This window comes from Xiphophorus maculatus, chromosome 3 (assembly GCF_002775205.1).
Source record: "Xiphophorus maculatus strain JP 163 A chromosome 3, X_maculatus-5.0-male, whole genome shotgun sequence".
NCBI classification, from domain to species: domain Eukaryota; kingdom Metazoa; phylum Chordata; class Actinopteri; order Cyprinodontiformes; family Poeciliidae; genus Xiphophorus; species Xiphophorus maculatus.
In genome coordinates, this window is record NC_036445.1 from 10332851 (window position 1) to 10348506 (window position 15656).

Genomic DNA, 15656 nt, shown 5'->3' on the forward strand with positions numbered 1-15656 from the left:
TGGTTGTAAGTAAGTTTTTAATGAGAATCTCAACGTGATAATTTATTAAAGTCATCTCACGTTATATTTAATGTTTACTCGGAATTTGTATCTATGTCAAGACAGTGGTGCCACTGAAATGGACAAGGAATTACTATTTTTGACTCCACACGGTAGAGTTAAAATAACGAACAAGATGGCGTCGAACGGTGGAAAAGTTTAGCAAATTATATTCTAGTTTTAAATGTCTAGATGTTATCCTTTTTTAAAAAATGTTACTTGTTGACAAGGCACCCAATCAGTTTTAAGGTATCATGTCATTTACAGGAATTGAAAAGTGCGAAGTTGACCTTACACAAACCGTAAAATTGAAATCCAAAGATGAAACGTTTCCATGCGGACAAGCAACAACCTCCACAGCCAGACATTTAACCCAGGAGGAGCTGGACAGACTGAGCAGCGAGCGGACGCTGGTGTCCGACTTCAAACAGATGAAAATTGAAAAAGAAGCTCAAAAAAACTGGGACTTGTTTTACAAGAGAAATACTACAAATTTCTTCAAAGACAGACACTGGACCACCAGAGAGTTTGAGGAGCTCCAAGCATGTAGAGAGGTTAGCAGACCGAGATAATTCTCAAAAAGTACTCAAATAAACTTCATCAACTGATTAAAAGCAAATGTGATTTACTGTAAAACCAAGAATTTGGCAGCTTGATAGCATTCGGTAATGTAGTATAACACAATGCCAGGGTGTAAAGGTGTAAGCAGCCATCAGCATGTTAATTGGTAAGTTTCTTATGTTTGAAAGACTTTTTGAGGGAAATCTTTACATCTAGGAAAACCTGATAGGACCAAAAGTTGTGTGGCTCGTTTAAGTGAGCCACACAACTTTTTCTGTCCCTGTAATGTTTGTCTGGATATTTAGTTACTTACATTTATATAATAACATTCCCCACTATTATAAATACATTTTTGAGGTAACAATAGAAACAACTGGCTCCACAGAAATGTCAATGTTAGATTTTTGGAGTTATCTCAAAGTTTTTGTATTGAGCATAATTTGAACTTATATCAACACATGCATATACTAAATAAATTGTTATTTAACAGTATTCTGTATTTTTTCTAACCTTTTTTCAGTTTGAGTCCCAGAAGCTGGTTCTGCTGGAGGCTGGTTGTGGAGTAGGAAACTGCATCTTCCCTCTGCTAGAGGAAGACCTCAACATCTTTGTTTATGCGTGTGATTTCTCACCCCGGGCTGTTGAATTTGTCAAAGTAAGATTTCAACCTGTGAATCTTTGAATTACTTTTGATTAATTATAGAAGCCCAATTCTACATTTAACAGTTTAGTTGCTTTTTTAATGCACAATAACTAAAAAGTGACAAAAATGATTCAAGATTTAGTGAAATCAGACTTATTGATGTCAAAAATTTAAAATTAATTAGAATCAGCAGCTCTTATCAGTAGAGTGCAGTTTAGTTTTGAAAGCTTGTGCTTGAGAGTATTTAAAAACATCTAGGAAGGTTGTATATGTGATTTGTTTTGTGCTGTTGAAACAGAAAAATCCTCTGTACCGCCCCGACCGCTGCTGTGCGTTCCAGTGTGATTTAACAAAAGACCATCTGACGGAAAATGTTCCAGAGGCCAGCGTCGACGTTGTTACTCTCATCTTTGTCCTGTCGGCCATTCATCCTGATAAGATGAAGGAGGCTTTAGAGAACATTGGCAAGGTAAAAACAGAGATGGACAAGCAAAACGTACTGAGGGTGTCATTGTGACACAAATAGGTGTTCTAGTTTAAGATGTTGTGTTTGTACTGTTGGTGGGGCATGATGAGAAATTAATTGAATATTGGATTTGTAAGTAATTAATAATGATTAAGAGCATTGTTATCAAGGGCAATATTTGAAACAATTAGCAAAGTTTTTCAATTCAGAATCTTTGACTTCTTTAAACACTGGGTTAGACAGCGCATCTGTTAACATTCCACTGTGTGATTAATTGCGTTCAATATTTTTTATGTATTTTTTTCTGTTATTGATCCATTAAGATTAACAAGTTAAAGTCCCAGGCCTAGTTTGTGCAACGTTCATATAAGTGCATATTTTTCCTTTTGATACTATGCATACAGCATGCCAACATTTTTGGGAACATCATTTGATGTCTAATATGGTCTGAATCTTACTTTCAGATCCTGAAGCCTGGCGGTGTCGTCCTGTTCAGGGATTATGGCCTCTATGATCACGCTATGCTCCGGTTTAAATCTGGCAGCAAGCTGGGGGACAACTTCTATGTCCGTCAAGATGGAACAAGGTCCTACTTCTTCTCTAAAGGTCAGTAAAGTTCAATGTAGGTATTTTGTTCAACACAGACTATTAAGAGACACAAAAAGTATTTATTTTTCTCATTTATAAATTGAATAAATACACAGCTGTTTCTTTTGATGTCTACTTTGCCTATATTATTGTGATTAACCAACAGTTTCTTTCTTCTTTTTTTTTCTATTGCCCTTAAGTTTTAGCATCTTGGACTCTAAAGTAAATCTGAAGTGTGACATCAACATTAAAAATTCTTCTAATTGACCAAATATAATGTGAATATGTAGTGTTTGAATGCATATCCATTAAACTATGTGGTAGTCTCTCAACTATGGTGCATAACAAGCAGTCCTTTGTGATCGATTTCTTTTACAGTCTCAATCTGTTTTCCTTTACTGTTTTCAGAGTTCCTGGCTAAGCTGTTTGAAGAGGCGGACTTCCAGTCTGTGGTTAATGAATATGTCCTGAGAGAGACAGTCAATAAGAAAGAGGGGCTTTGTGTTCCCAGAGTTTTCCTTCAGAGCAAGTTTATCAAACCAGCACATTCCCAACAAGGTTTTGGACTGTTATCTCACAATTCTTCCAAAGAGAGCAAACAAGAAGATTGAAATGTGGACAGTAAAACAATTTATGTCTACTGGATGAAATTGGAAACTACAATAAGGGACTTGGGGTTTCTTACCATGTTTGCTCTTTGAACGAGGAGGTATTTAAATTTTTTGTACAGCAAAAAATTTCAGTTCATTAGCATGCCAATATAGAATCAGGTGAGGATTTTTTTTTTAAATACTTTTTTGTTTGTACCCTTTTAAAAATATTTTTAACCACCTTTGTCTTCTTATCCATTGAATATGATCTGTAAACCTTGATTGGGTCATTTCAGTTTGGTCCTTTCAAATAGTCATTTATTCTTTAAAATAACAATGATGTCACGAACTCAAAGATATATTCACATCCAGGCTACATAAAATAAACTCAATACAGTCAGCTGAATTTCATGTACCTTGACATTCATCAGAGCTTGATATCACAATTTTTTTTGAGTGAGAATAAAAAGTGACAGAAGACTATGAGACATTTGTTTATGTATTGATAGTACATACTGTATGTTTACCAGATGAGTGTGCTGATGTTAATCAGCCTCCACGGCAAAGTAAAGCAAAGAAAAGACTATTGGCCAAGATACCTTGATCGAAAATATCCACAAACTGTTTTCTGGGATGAGATGTTTTTAAGAATGTCTCACTGTATTTCTTTTAATTTAATTTATTATCCAAAAAAATAAAAACAGTTAAACTGCTAGTTAACATACAAATAATTACTTCCATAAATGTTTTTTAATGATAAGTGAGCACCCAGCAGAAGCAGCGTGGGGTCTCTGTGATGCAGTTTTTCAACCTGACAATGTGGTTTCCTGTCCAGGATGAGAAGAGCAACTGCAAAGTTTCCAGAAGCACCAAACACATGCATGCTCTCTTTATGTGACCAGCTATTTAAAACACAAAAAGACATCAAGCCACAGTATAACAAAAGAGATATTTAAAATGCAGAGATGACATCCATCCATTAAAATAAAATGTTACTTTCTTAAACTTAGATTTTGAAACTACTATAAAAACTGATTTCTGTAAAAATCATTGTAGTTAATACTTTCACACATGTTTCTTACCAGTTATAGTTAGCTAAATCTGTAATTATCTTTACACCAAAAAACATATGCTGTTTTTTTATCTCTGTGATGAAAATGAGAAAACATACTAACAGGTACAATGTGCACCCACTTCCTGAAAGGCTTGCATGCAAGACTCAAACCACAGAACCTTTTGTGGAGATGACCATGCCCACCACCACAGTTTTTGCAAATATATTTTGTTTGAAATATTAATTTTTGGAAGTTCCTTAACACTTTGAAAATAGCTTTTAAAAACAGTTTGCATGTTCGGTGCAAGGACACATAGCATAATCTCTGTGGATTATACTTTCAAGAGGACTCAACAACAATACCCAGCAGGCAAGGGCGTTTCCTGTTAGTGATTTGACTCACAGGCCTTAAACAATCACATTGCTCAATAAATGAGAGAGCAATGTGTTGAATATCAAATCGGCAGGTATGTTCTTGGAAGAAGTGAACAATTACAGTAAATGCACTTTAAATGTGCTGAAAGTGAAGACAGTTTAAAAAGTATTTCTGTTTTGAAAAAAGAGTTTCTGATATCACTGATAACACTGATATTGACCACCATCACTTCTTCTAGAGAAACAGCATAGATTGACTCATAAAAACGTTTTTAAAATGTTGCAGCATTTTATTTTATTTTTTTGAGTAACAGTGGTTCATTTTAGGCTCTTTTATTCACTATTATGTTGGATCCTCATCCAATTCTGTTTGTCACAGCTTCAGTTTCCTGACTGTAGAAAGCAGCTATTTCCTTGTAGCCATTTTCTGACTTACAAAGATTATCAGACCTCTGCTCACTTAAATAATATTTAGTTGAGCAGAATGGCTTAGAGAAATAATTTTCTTTATTGAATCATGTATTTATATCATGAAGACCTACTTTTCTCCACTTTCTTTCAAAATCTTATTCAGCACATTCAGCATCCTCATGACCGTGCCTTTTGTTATATAGGGATAGTGTCAAAAAAACTTGACACTATCCCTGCTGATACATTTCCAAGTAATCATTTGTTTGATCTTTCTTTGCTCATTTTTAAAAAATTCTTTAAAACTTTAAATATTGATGATTGATGAAGTTATTCAGTGGAATAATTAAATCTGTTTTTTAATGGTAACATCTCAAGTGTTTCTATGGGGATAAATTAAACTTTTTAAATTTTAATTAGTGAGATGTTTTTCAGACTTCAGAAAACTGAAAATCCACCCAGAAGGTTTTTCCCAAACAGGTCAGACACAACTGAGATTTGGTTATAAAATATATTATTGCGTGCTACTATTTTTGTTTAAAATTCCTAAAAAAAATGCTTGATTTTTCTTCCACTCCACAGACTTTTGCTCAGTCTGTAAGTACTTACTTTCCTTATATATCGGCAACCAGGAGTGAGCTAAAGATTGTAACCATGCAACTGTCAAAAAATCTTAGAAAACTGACCAACAAGCATATTTTATTACCTTCATCTTATTAAAAACTTTGCAATAGAAATCAATCACAAATACTTAAGCATAAATTCCACATAAATGACTGGAGCTCTTCAATAAAACACAATATATCTTTCTTTAATTCAACATGATTGTTTTGACCAAATGTTTTAAATGACTGCTGGTTTTGCTTACACACAAAAGCATGTTAAAGGTTGGGAAGATTCATGAAATATCACTGACAGAAACAGTCATATTACCTAATGGAGTACAACAGAAAAAAGGTTAATCTGCACAGAAATATAGTTTGATCTAATTTGATAATTTAAGACAAAAGACTATGTTTCGGAGGAGTATACTTTGACTCATGATCATTTTATCTTGTCATTTTGGAAAAGAAGCAGCTCAGGGATATGGTCTTCCTGCAAGAAAATATAACAGAGAGCAAAACAAGGCGTTAGACTGGAGAGAATGTGTAGTGTCTTATTTCAGATCAACAGTAATGATTTAAACTTTTTTAGCCAGTTACCTTAATCTAATTAAGAACAATGATTTTCTGATACACCTACTTTTGACCTCGATGGTAATGAAATGTCCCATTGCTTGCTCTCCACTCTCACATGTAGCTTTACACTGATATCGACCACCATCGCTTCTGGTCACACTCATAATCTCCGTCACGACTTGTCTGCGTCTCCATTTGTCATCACTGATCGTCTCGTTGACTGTGGTTAGGTAATGGTCAGGATCAGTCAGCTCGCTGCTTGTTTCGCTATTCTCTTGTAACCTATGCCACACCACATGTACCACTCCACACTTTTCAAAGAGATAATTTGCCTCACAAGATAGTTTGGCTGAGGATCCTCTTAGAGGTTCAATGGTCCTTTGAGGGTAACGGACCACCAAGAAATCTGCAACATGAGAAAGAAAGAACAAATTATAAGGTTTGCACTAGACTCATAATGAGTTCTGTTGATTGCCTTTCAAAAGTAAAGTATGGGGGTTAGTGCCTATCTGTAAGCTTATCACATAAACAATAAATCAATTAACCAAAAGGTAAACTAGATCTTAACCACTCCTTCAACTGGGACATGGTAACCAGAGCAACCAGTCCTCTCTCCTTCCAGGGGACAACCTGCTGCTCTGTTTGGATTTACGTAGGAACTCACAGTTCCCTGAGGGCTCAGCTTTACTGGAACAATAAGGCTTGTTCTGGTAAAACTGCTGCTCTAATAGAGACAACTACAAAAACAAGAGTTGAAGCTCATTATTCTAAACCTGAAGATGTGGAATGTGATTTCTGTACCGACACAATGGCCAAAGCCTTACGGTGCGCTCCATCTTGAGCCTCACTATGACACCACCAATACAACTCCTTTTTTTAATTAAATTTTGTTTTACTAAAAAACAAAAATATCCGAAGTTTCATCAGGCATTACCTACTTTGTGTGCTCTAAGTTTATAAAAGCTCTTAAAGAACAAGTTTTAAAGAACATTTTCACAGTGTTAGAAAATGTATGTGATGCTGAAAACATTTCAAAACCTGATAAACTAATAAACAGCTTACAAACAAAATAATCAAGCACTTATTTTGAAAATTTATTTTTAAACTTTACACTAAAAATATCATGAACAAAATTCAGAAACAGGTGATTTAACGTGGTCAGTGTAAAATATGAACATTTCTTTAGAGATTAACCTTTAAGGCACACAGTTCAAAAAACAAAATATGTCACTGATACATTAATGTAGATTTCTACATACTAATTTAGTTTTGGTGTTTAAACCAAGATTTAAAAGCAAACACAACTTGAGTTGGTTTGCTAACCCAGCCCCGCATCAAATGTGGTATATAAAATAATCGCATGACAACGTTTGGTAAAAATACCACAGATTTCTGTTATTTAATAAAAACAGATAAGCCTCCTCTAGAAATAACATAAAATCTTCAGTTAGTAATAGTTATTGCTTAAATTTGATACCCAGACATAAAAAATAATTTTGGACCAAAGTCAGTGATAGTTTTTGAAAAGTAAATAACTAATAAATAAAATAAAGTCGACTCATTGGCAGCTCCTTCATCGCTATCAATTTTAAAAACTATTTCAAAGCTTCTTTTTACTCATTGGTCTTCAACAGCTGAGACTTGATTTTACTCTACTTTTATTGGTTTGCAGTAGATTTGATCTGTTTCATTGTTGTGTTTTATCATGTTTGGCATTTAATTTTAATTATTTTACATTGTTTTGTGTTTAGTTTTGTCCTTATATTTGATGTGTTCATAAATTAAACTGATGATTGTGATGTTGAAATGCTTAATGCACCCAATTATTTTGTTCAAATTGGGTCACAACGTTTTGGTCTAATTTAATTAAAACTTCACAACTTCTTCTGCAACAAAAAACAACATTTTGGTTAAAAATAAAGGAAACAGCAGTTTTATTTGTATAGAACATACTGTTGATTAGGCAAATTTATTTTTATTAAGGAAATAAATGTTTTTACCACACTGAAACCAACTAATGCTGATTAAAAAAAAATCAGCATTTTTTTTTATGCTTTTTTTATGTTGAGTCTTATGACGGAAATTCACAAAGTGTTCAAAGCAGGAAATACAAACTGCTTATGGTGCTCTACTAAAATATAAAGAATAGTTCTTATATTTAATGGTTTAAACAATTTAGGTAAGATTGCTTTTGGTTTTGTCTGTCCCAACTTAAGTGAGAGTGGGGTTATAGATTCACCTTCTAATTCGCTTTGCAGCTTACCATCAAAAAGCTTATTTGTCTTATTTGTTTAGCGAGGTCCTTTTTTTCTAGAGCCACAAATGTTGACCTACTTGGTTTATGCTTCACATTATTTCTACCTGTTAGTTTTGCAGTGACACTTGGTCACACATTAATTAAACTTGTATGCCAAATCAATAGTCCTTGGAAAAGTGATTAAGATTTAAAAAGTTATGGAGTGATTTACAGTGATTGATTTTTGGGGTTATCAATATTAAATGTCTGAGTATATTTTGTCAAATACAATGAACAGTTTTACCTCATTTTAATATGTTGTTAAACTCATTTCATTGTGCTACAATTTCTATACTCTTCCTAAAGCATGTGGTACAACCTATTTTGTTATTTAATGTGATCTATAAATTTATGAATTGATGATTTTCTGAATATTTATTATCAACAAAGTTTCCTGGTAATTTTTAGGCAAGATATTTAAAACGTGACTTTTTCCCTGAAATTTTCATTTTAAAAACTGTGTATATTCTTTTCAACATAGCTACATTTAGATTATGTGCCTTATAATTTGGACACTAGTTGTCTTGAATCAGCAATATAGTGTGAGAGATATTTTAAGTAAAAAAACTGTTTACTAACCTGTTTCTTCAGCAGACAACAGACTCAAAGTCACCAACACCAGCAGTGTAGGTCCAGTAAAGACAACCATTTTCTGCACAGGGAGGACGCACGAAAGATCAAATGAGCATCAGGTTGAAGAGCACAGGTTAAAAATAGATTTCACATCTGTGAGCCGCGTGAGTAGAACTGGGTCTGGCTGCATGTGGGTGGAGGTTGAGCAACTCTCTGCTGTCTCAGAGCGAAGCTTCTGCATTCATCCTGACCATCAAAGAGTCTGCACTATCTTCATATCGCTACTGTTTCCATTTTGCTGCTCTATTTGAAAGTCGCCTTTGCTGAAATGCATTTGCTGCCTATTGGGTTTTTATTTAATGTAATGCTTAACAGATTAAATTATAATAGCATATTTTAGTTAGCTATTAGTTGCTCCATAAATAACTAAAATGAGAGAATAAAGTACACAAATGTGTTTTTTAATGAATTTCCTCAGATGTTTGTTTTGTGATTGCTTGCAATCATGGGAAGAAACACTTGAAGTGAAACTTGATATAGATGATAATCATCAAATAAGAACACTTCAAACTAGTCATCCACACATTCTTATGCAATTTCCTGTCTCCCATTTTATATATTCAGTCTTATAATAAGGATTAAATTGGCTGAGTTTAATTTGCATTTTTGTTTCCTTGAACCCCATCTTCAACCAACCTAAATATTTGTATATCTATGCTAATCAAATTTCAGTTACATATTTATTTAGTTAAATGTCTCATTGAAAATAAAATATTTTTGTCATAACAAACCATGGCACAGAGGCAGAGACATATGCAACAAATAAAACCCACAATAATTGGTATGAAATTAATGCAGCTGAGCTTTAGAAATAGCAAGCTAACAATAAAACACAATAGCAGGAATAACCTAAACCAAGCAAACTTTTCTCTTGATGCAAAAAACTGATTTAACTTTTATAGACTTTTATAGAAATTATGTAAATGATTCCATTAAACAGTAAGTACTATTCTGACTGAAGAATACCAAGAAGAGGCTTAGTGGGTGTGGTACAGCACACAGGGAAAGGTGGCAACAGCACAGTTAGAGAATTTTAATTTTTTTTAAAATACAACAGGAAAATCTTCATAATATCAGAGCAGCATGTGGAGAACAGTTCTGATTGCCAAATGGGGCCTTCATGAAGCACTGAGGTTTTCAGCTCAGGGGTTTATTTCTGGATGCTTCATGTGTTCACCAGTCCCCCTGCTGGTCAGAGATGGTTTAACAGGTATAGATCATTTTATTGACTAGTGAAACACATGGAAATGACCTTCAAATCAATTCAATTCAACAATAACAACTTACTTGTAACTGATTGTATAAATGAGCAATGCATTATTATTATTAGTTTATTGCATTTTGTGTATTGTTAATCTATTAATTTCTGTAGAATTTACATCAAATTGCAGTAAATTTAATGTAACATGCAATGAAATGAAATCTGATACTGTCAAATAAATAATTTATTTCAGTTTTAGATTTCAAACTGTTTTGTTTATAACAGTTCCTATTACAAACAAAACACATTATAGAAAGGGCAACTACAGTAACTTAATGTGAGAAATCACAAGTTTTTAGCAAATTTAGTTTAACTTCCCATTTCTAAAATGAGGTACAATACGAATCTGATTCCTTCCTACTATTAAATCTCACTTAAATTGTTGATATCCTCATTTTAAGCTAGCTTCTAGCTTGTTTGTCTCAGACTTGTGCATGGAAGTCATAGTTTCAGTCATTGAAATTAACAATAGTGTAGAATCAGCAGAGAAAATCACTATCCCTGAATTTGTGTTGTGAGATAGAAGAGACAATACCTCATTCTGAGAATTGCCAAAAGCCTTTTTCACCTTCCTGGTACACAAAACTAATCTTCACAACAGAGGACCTGGCTCCCAGAGACCAGGCTTTTGTCCATTCCATGTCCCCAGCATAATGACAAAAGAGGAAGACTGCAGCTTTCACACTAATGTGTATTCAGAGCATTTTGGGATTTAGAAACTGAAATCATAAAGTTTATAGTGTTAAAGAAAGGAGAGCAACATTATAAAACGAGGTGTGGAAAATTACTACATGCTCTGTATGATGACATGCCAGCATTTATTTCATTTCACTGTCTGACACCAAAATGTCCAAACGGCTTGCCTCTACCGCAGTTTTATTAGATCTACAAAAAGCGGTTGGTGTATGCTCAACTCCACCAAGCCTTGACAGCTCAACAATATCATACAGCAATAAAATGTTACGTACAAACCTCATGACGAAGGGCAGATACAGTTATAATTTCACAAATACTACCTTCTATATCAGATTTAATGTATTTAAAACTTAAGCATATTTGTTCTTTGTCTCCTAATGATGTACATTTGGCTGTCTGCTATGTTTTTACTTAATGTACTTTTGATGCACTGAAATGTAATAGATTAAGAATTTAAGACTGCTAAGACTTTTATACCACTAATAATAGGAAATAAAGCAACCCATAATAACAGCAGTACAGGACATGAAGTCATAAAGGACATCCTGTACCACACATATGTGTGGTTTTTGTAGGTACAATGAATATACTTTATATCTCTACGTTGCCATGAAACGGTACACTCACCGCTAATGTTGTTTGCAGTGAAGTTGTGAAAAATTCTGCTAATTAAGATTACACCCTGGTTCCTTTAGACAATAGCCTGCAACTTATCATCAAAAATGTGTTTTTAATCAAAAGCTAAAGGTTAAACAAATGTTAAACATGTAGTATTTTTCTGCTTGTTCAAACATCCTCAACCTGAAAAAGTTACTTGTATAGAAAACACAGCCTACGTTTCTAAAGAAAGTTTAAGGTGTTTGGTGAATTCCCTGTCACCACATTTTATTTCCGTAATATATTTTTAAGATCGGTCACCTTGTTTTTCCACTGCATTGTAATCAACTGGCATAAAAAGGGTGTGATAGTGACATCACTAGACACTCAGGCAGAACTTCTTCTAACCACTGAGCCAAGACCATCAGAAGATGGAGGCAAATGAATACATGAATTCACTGTCCAACAGAACGACACAGAGACAGAGATGTTCTTTAGGTGAGAATTTCTTAAATATTTTTTATTAAAATTTCTAATTCTAAGGTGATGCAGGATACAGCAGAATTTGACATTTGACTTGCAATCATATAACAGGCTAAACACAGGATTCATCACACCATATGTTGATCATTGTGTATTTGTTCCTTTTGACTTTTTGTGCATAACATATACACAATGTAGGATTCTGAAGGAATGTTTTCTTTAACTCAAATCAGTATTTGAGTTTTACAAAATACATTTTTTTTTCAGTTTAATATGGCTCCAGTTCCAAACACAGCGAAGAGAAAATTATTGAATTGAGCCCTATTGCTCTCAGTCCCATTTATTTTACAAGCAGAAAACTCGCATCAGAGAAAGGTGGTTTCATAAATCAAAAGTAGTTGGCTTATTAGAATACCTGGGAAGTTAGAAAAAATGCAATTTCTAATATTTTGGATGAGGTTTGTGCTATTAATTAGACTAGTTAATCATATTCTTGTTTCAAAAATCTCTGGAATCTGAATGTAATTAGCAACCTTTGATTAATTTTTTAAGAGACAGCCTACAGTGTATCAAAATGTTTGAGATCAAACTAACCTTATTATTAGACAAAGAACATTTGAGTAAATACAAAATATAAATTTCAAATAACAATTTTATTTATTTAAGAAAAAATGTTTCCAAACCACATTTGAATCTGCTTATACTCAGATTACTCTGAGCATATGTCTGACTATCAGAAGAATAATCTTCTGATTTAAAGATTTTTGTTTGGTGATCTGAAATGTTCAAGTGTAACAAAAAAGCAAAAAATTGATTAAGTCTGTAAGGGAACTTTTATGGAACTGTATGCAAGTGTGTAGATATGAAAATTTATTCATATGTTTTATGTATGGCCTTTATTTATTTACTCGGTGAGATGAGTATTCATCTTGCAAACCCAGAGTTGGTGCAATTGTATCTTCCTCCCATGCTACATTCATATACCCGTAGGTAACGCAGTTGGTGGAAAAATGCCTTGGTATAAAATCACTAAAGTTCTGAGCATTCACACCTAATCTATGGCTCCTCAGTCTGTCAACTCTACTATCCAAAACCTAACATGTAGAAACAACTAACAGTACCACTGTAGTTCTCATCAAATTTATGAATCTAATACATGTGGTTCTTCTTGTTTTTCTTATAGGAAGAGCAAGAGTCTACCAGCTGATTGGAGTCAGCTTTGTCCTGTTGTGCATCACACAATCAGTTCTCAACGTTTACCTTTGGTATCAGTCTGGTAAGAAGCAGAATACACTCTAACCTGACACCTGACATCATACATTGATATTTTTCATAGCAGCAACCTAGTTGTTAGGATCTGTTGTTCTTTTCCACATCTCTGTTTTCCACCAGTATTATTCTCTTCAGTGTTGTATGTGAGGGTGGATCCTCTATGTATCTCTGTAGCTGTGTCTCCATTAGAAATTTGAGCAAAACTTGACTATCCTGCTAATGTTGAAAAAAACACAATTATGTGTAATAATGATAATGATAATAATTCACGGGATAACATGCTGCGCCATCATGCTCCTACTACTTCCTATCGTCTTCTTCGACTTTGAAAGTACAATCCACAATATTTTGGAGAAACAGTAATGGCAGTAAAACAACTGAGATGACTGCAAAGATGAAAAGCCAATAAGAATAACAATAATAATAAATCAAGAAATTTGGTTTTGTTAGGCAGAATGTGAAAAGGTTAAAGTGCCTTAATCTTTTGAAGCATATTGCACACAATAGAGATGTGTTCATAAATGAATAAAGCAAAAATGTTCGTAAGAACACAGTTAACTTTATTGTAAAGAGCAGATTTGTACTATGTGTTTTTTAATGGAAAAGCAGCTTTCGCAACTCCAGCAGTCACTAATCAGTAACAACAGATGAGGCTATAAATCAATAAAGTAAAAACTGCCTTATTGTAAAAATCAAAGGCTGGGGACCATCAGGGATGGAAAGAAGTTAAAATGGAAATAACATGGTTTGTTTAGTGAGGTTGTTCTTCAATATCAGATATGATACTGTTAAGAATATCTTCATTTTATTCATAGCAAAACCACCTTTTTTATATATAATTTCCAAATTATCTTAGCATTTCTTCAGTTGTACCAGATACAGTCCAATAAATCTATTCTCTTTACATTTCTAGTTGGAATTTCAAAAAGTATGAATATCTCAGCATGCAATGTCACCTTGCTGGAAGAATTCCCAGCTTTTCCTTCAGAGAGAGAACAACTTTTTTTAATAAAAGACCAACATCTTAAACAAATAGAAAAACTGCTTCAGGAGAAAAGTGAGCTGCTTGAGAAGAACAAACAGCTACATCAGGATCGAGTCAGTCTGAAAGAGAAAAACAAGCTACTGGAACAAGAAAAAGATCAGCTTTTCAATGAGAAAAGAGAACTGCTTCAAAATAAAGACAAACTGGAAAACGAAACAAAAAAATATCTGCAGGACAACAAGCTGCTAAGTGAAGAAAAATACAAACTGAATCTAGAGAAGAATCGACTTCTCCAATGGTATAGTCAACTAAAACAAGAAAAAGATGAGATGGCTAAAGATAAAAAGGAACTGCTTCAAAACAAACTTGAACTGGAAAAGGAGAAAAATGACCTACTCCAGGAGAACAAGCAACTAAAACAACAAAACTGCAATCTGTATCAAGAGAAATTGAAATTACAAGAAGAGAAGGATTTACTAGAAAGGAAAAACAAAGAACTGGAAGATGAAAGAGTGGAAAAAGAAAAACAGATATCAGAACTTCGGGCAATAATAAGTACAGGTGAATGATCCTTTATTGAACATTTTTTAAAACAGATATGCATTTTTTTAAATAAACACATCTTCTACCATCTTGAATTAGAACCTGTTTTAAAAATATTTATCTGTAAACTGCACAAAAACAAAACATTTACTTGATTTGTTTCCCACAGTTTTTTATGCTGTACTTTGACTACATATTAATGCTTGAAAATGTTAAAGCACTTTATTACCTTATTTTGTCTTAATTTTGTCATTGATTTCATAGTGGAGGCCAATAAGTCAAAGTGTCCGCCAGGATGGCAGCGGTTTATGTCGAGTTGCTACCAGCTTTCTGCTGAGGCAAACACCTGGATGTATGCCAAACAAAACTGTGAGAGCAAAGGAGCTGAACTCATGATGCTGAATGATGAGACAGAACAGGTGCTTCTTTACCTGTTAAAATATGCAGAAGTTAAAACTGATTCTGTTTGCTTACTCAGTTCAGTCGATTTGTATTTTTTACAATACAGTTGTTCATTTTGAAGAAAATTTTCCCACAGTAAATTGAACAGTATTTATGGTTGATATTTCTGCATTACATAAACATCATAGGTTGGTTTTCCATCTATGATTCTTCCCAACAGAGACCTTTTATTGGAGGAGTGTTAAAAATCTGGATCGGCCTGTATGGTAAAATAGAGAAGAATACCTTAATTTGGTATCTGAGGGGGGTAGATGGAAGACTGCTGAAATCAGGGTAAACTCTTCCTCTGTGTCTGTCCTCCATAATATTTCTCTCCATTTTGTCCTTTAAAACTTTGTACATGATTTAATGAGACAGATTTAATGCATTTAAAGCTAACACAAGTTAGATGGATTTTGAGATTTGGATTAATGAAAAAACTCAATAAATAAGTAAAATTAACAGATTGACTCTTCCATGTTTATGTCTTGATTGCTGAACGCCTTTATCATGACACATTCAATAATTCACATCAAGTCACTCATTT

General features: G+C 33.7%; 1 protein-coding gene across 1 annotated transcript; it reads left to right on the forward strand.

The window, feature by feature from the left end:
* Positions 1–77: 77 nt before the first annotated feature.
* Positions 78–3373, forward strand: mettl6 (methyltransferase like 6). The gene is made up of 5 exons (XM_023331119.1): positions 78–593; positions 1121–1255; positions 1542–1712; positions 2174–2315; positions 2706–3373. Exons 1-5 carry the CDS (start codon positions 294–296, stop codon positions 2906–2908), a joined length of 951 nt encoding a protein of 316 aa, XP_023186887.1. The 5' UTR covers positions 78–293; the 3' UTR covers positions 2909–3373.
* The last annotated feature ends 12283 nt before the right edge of the window (positions 3374–15656 follow it).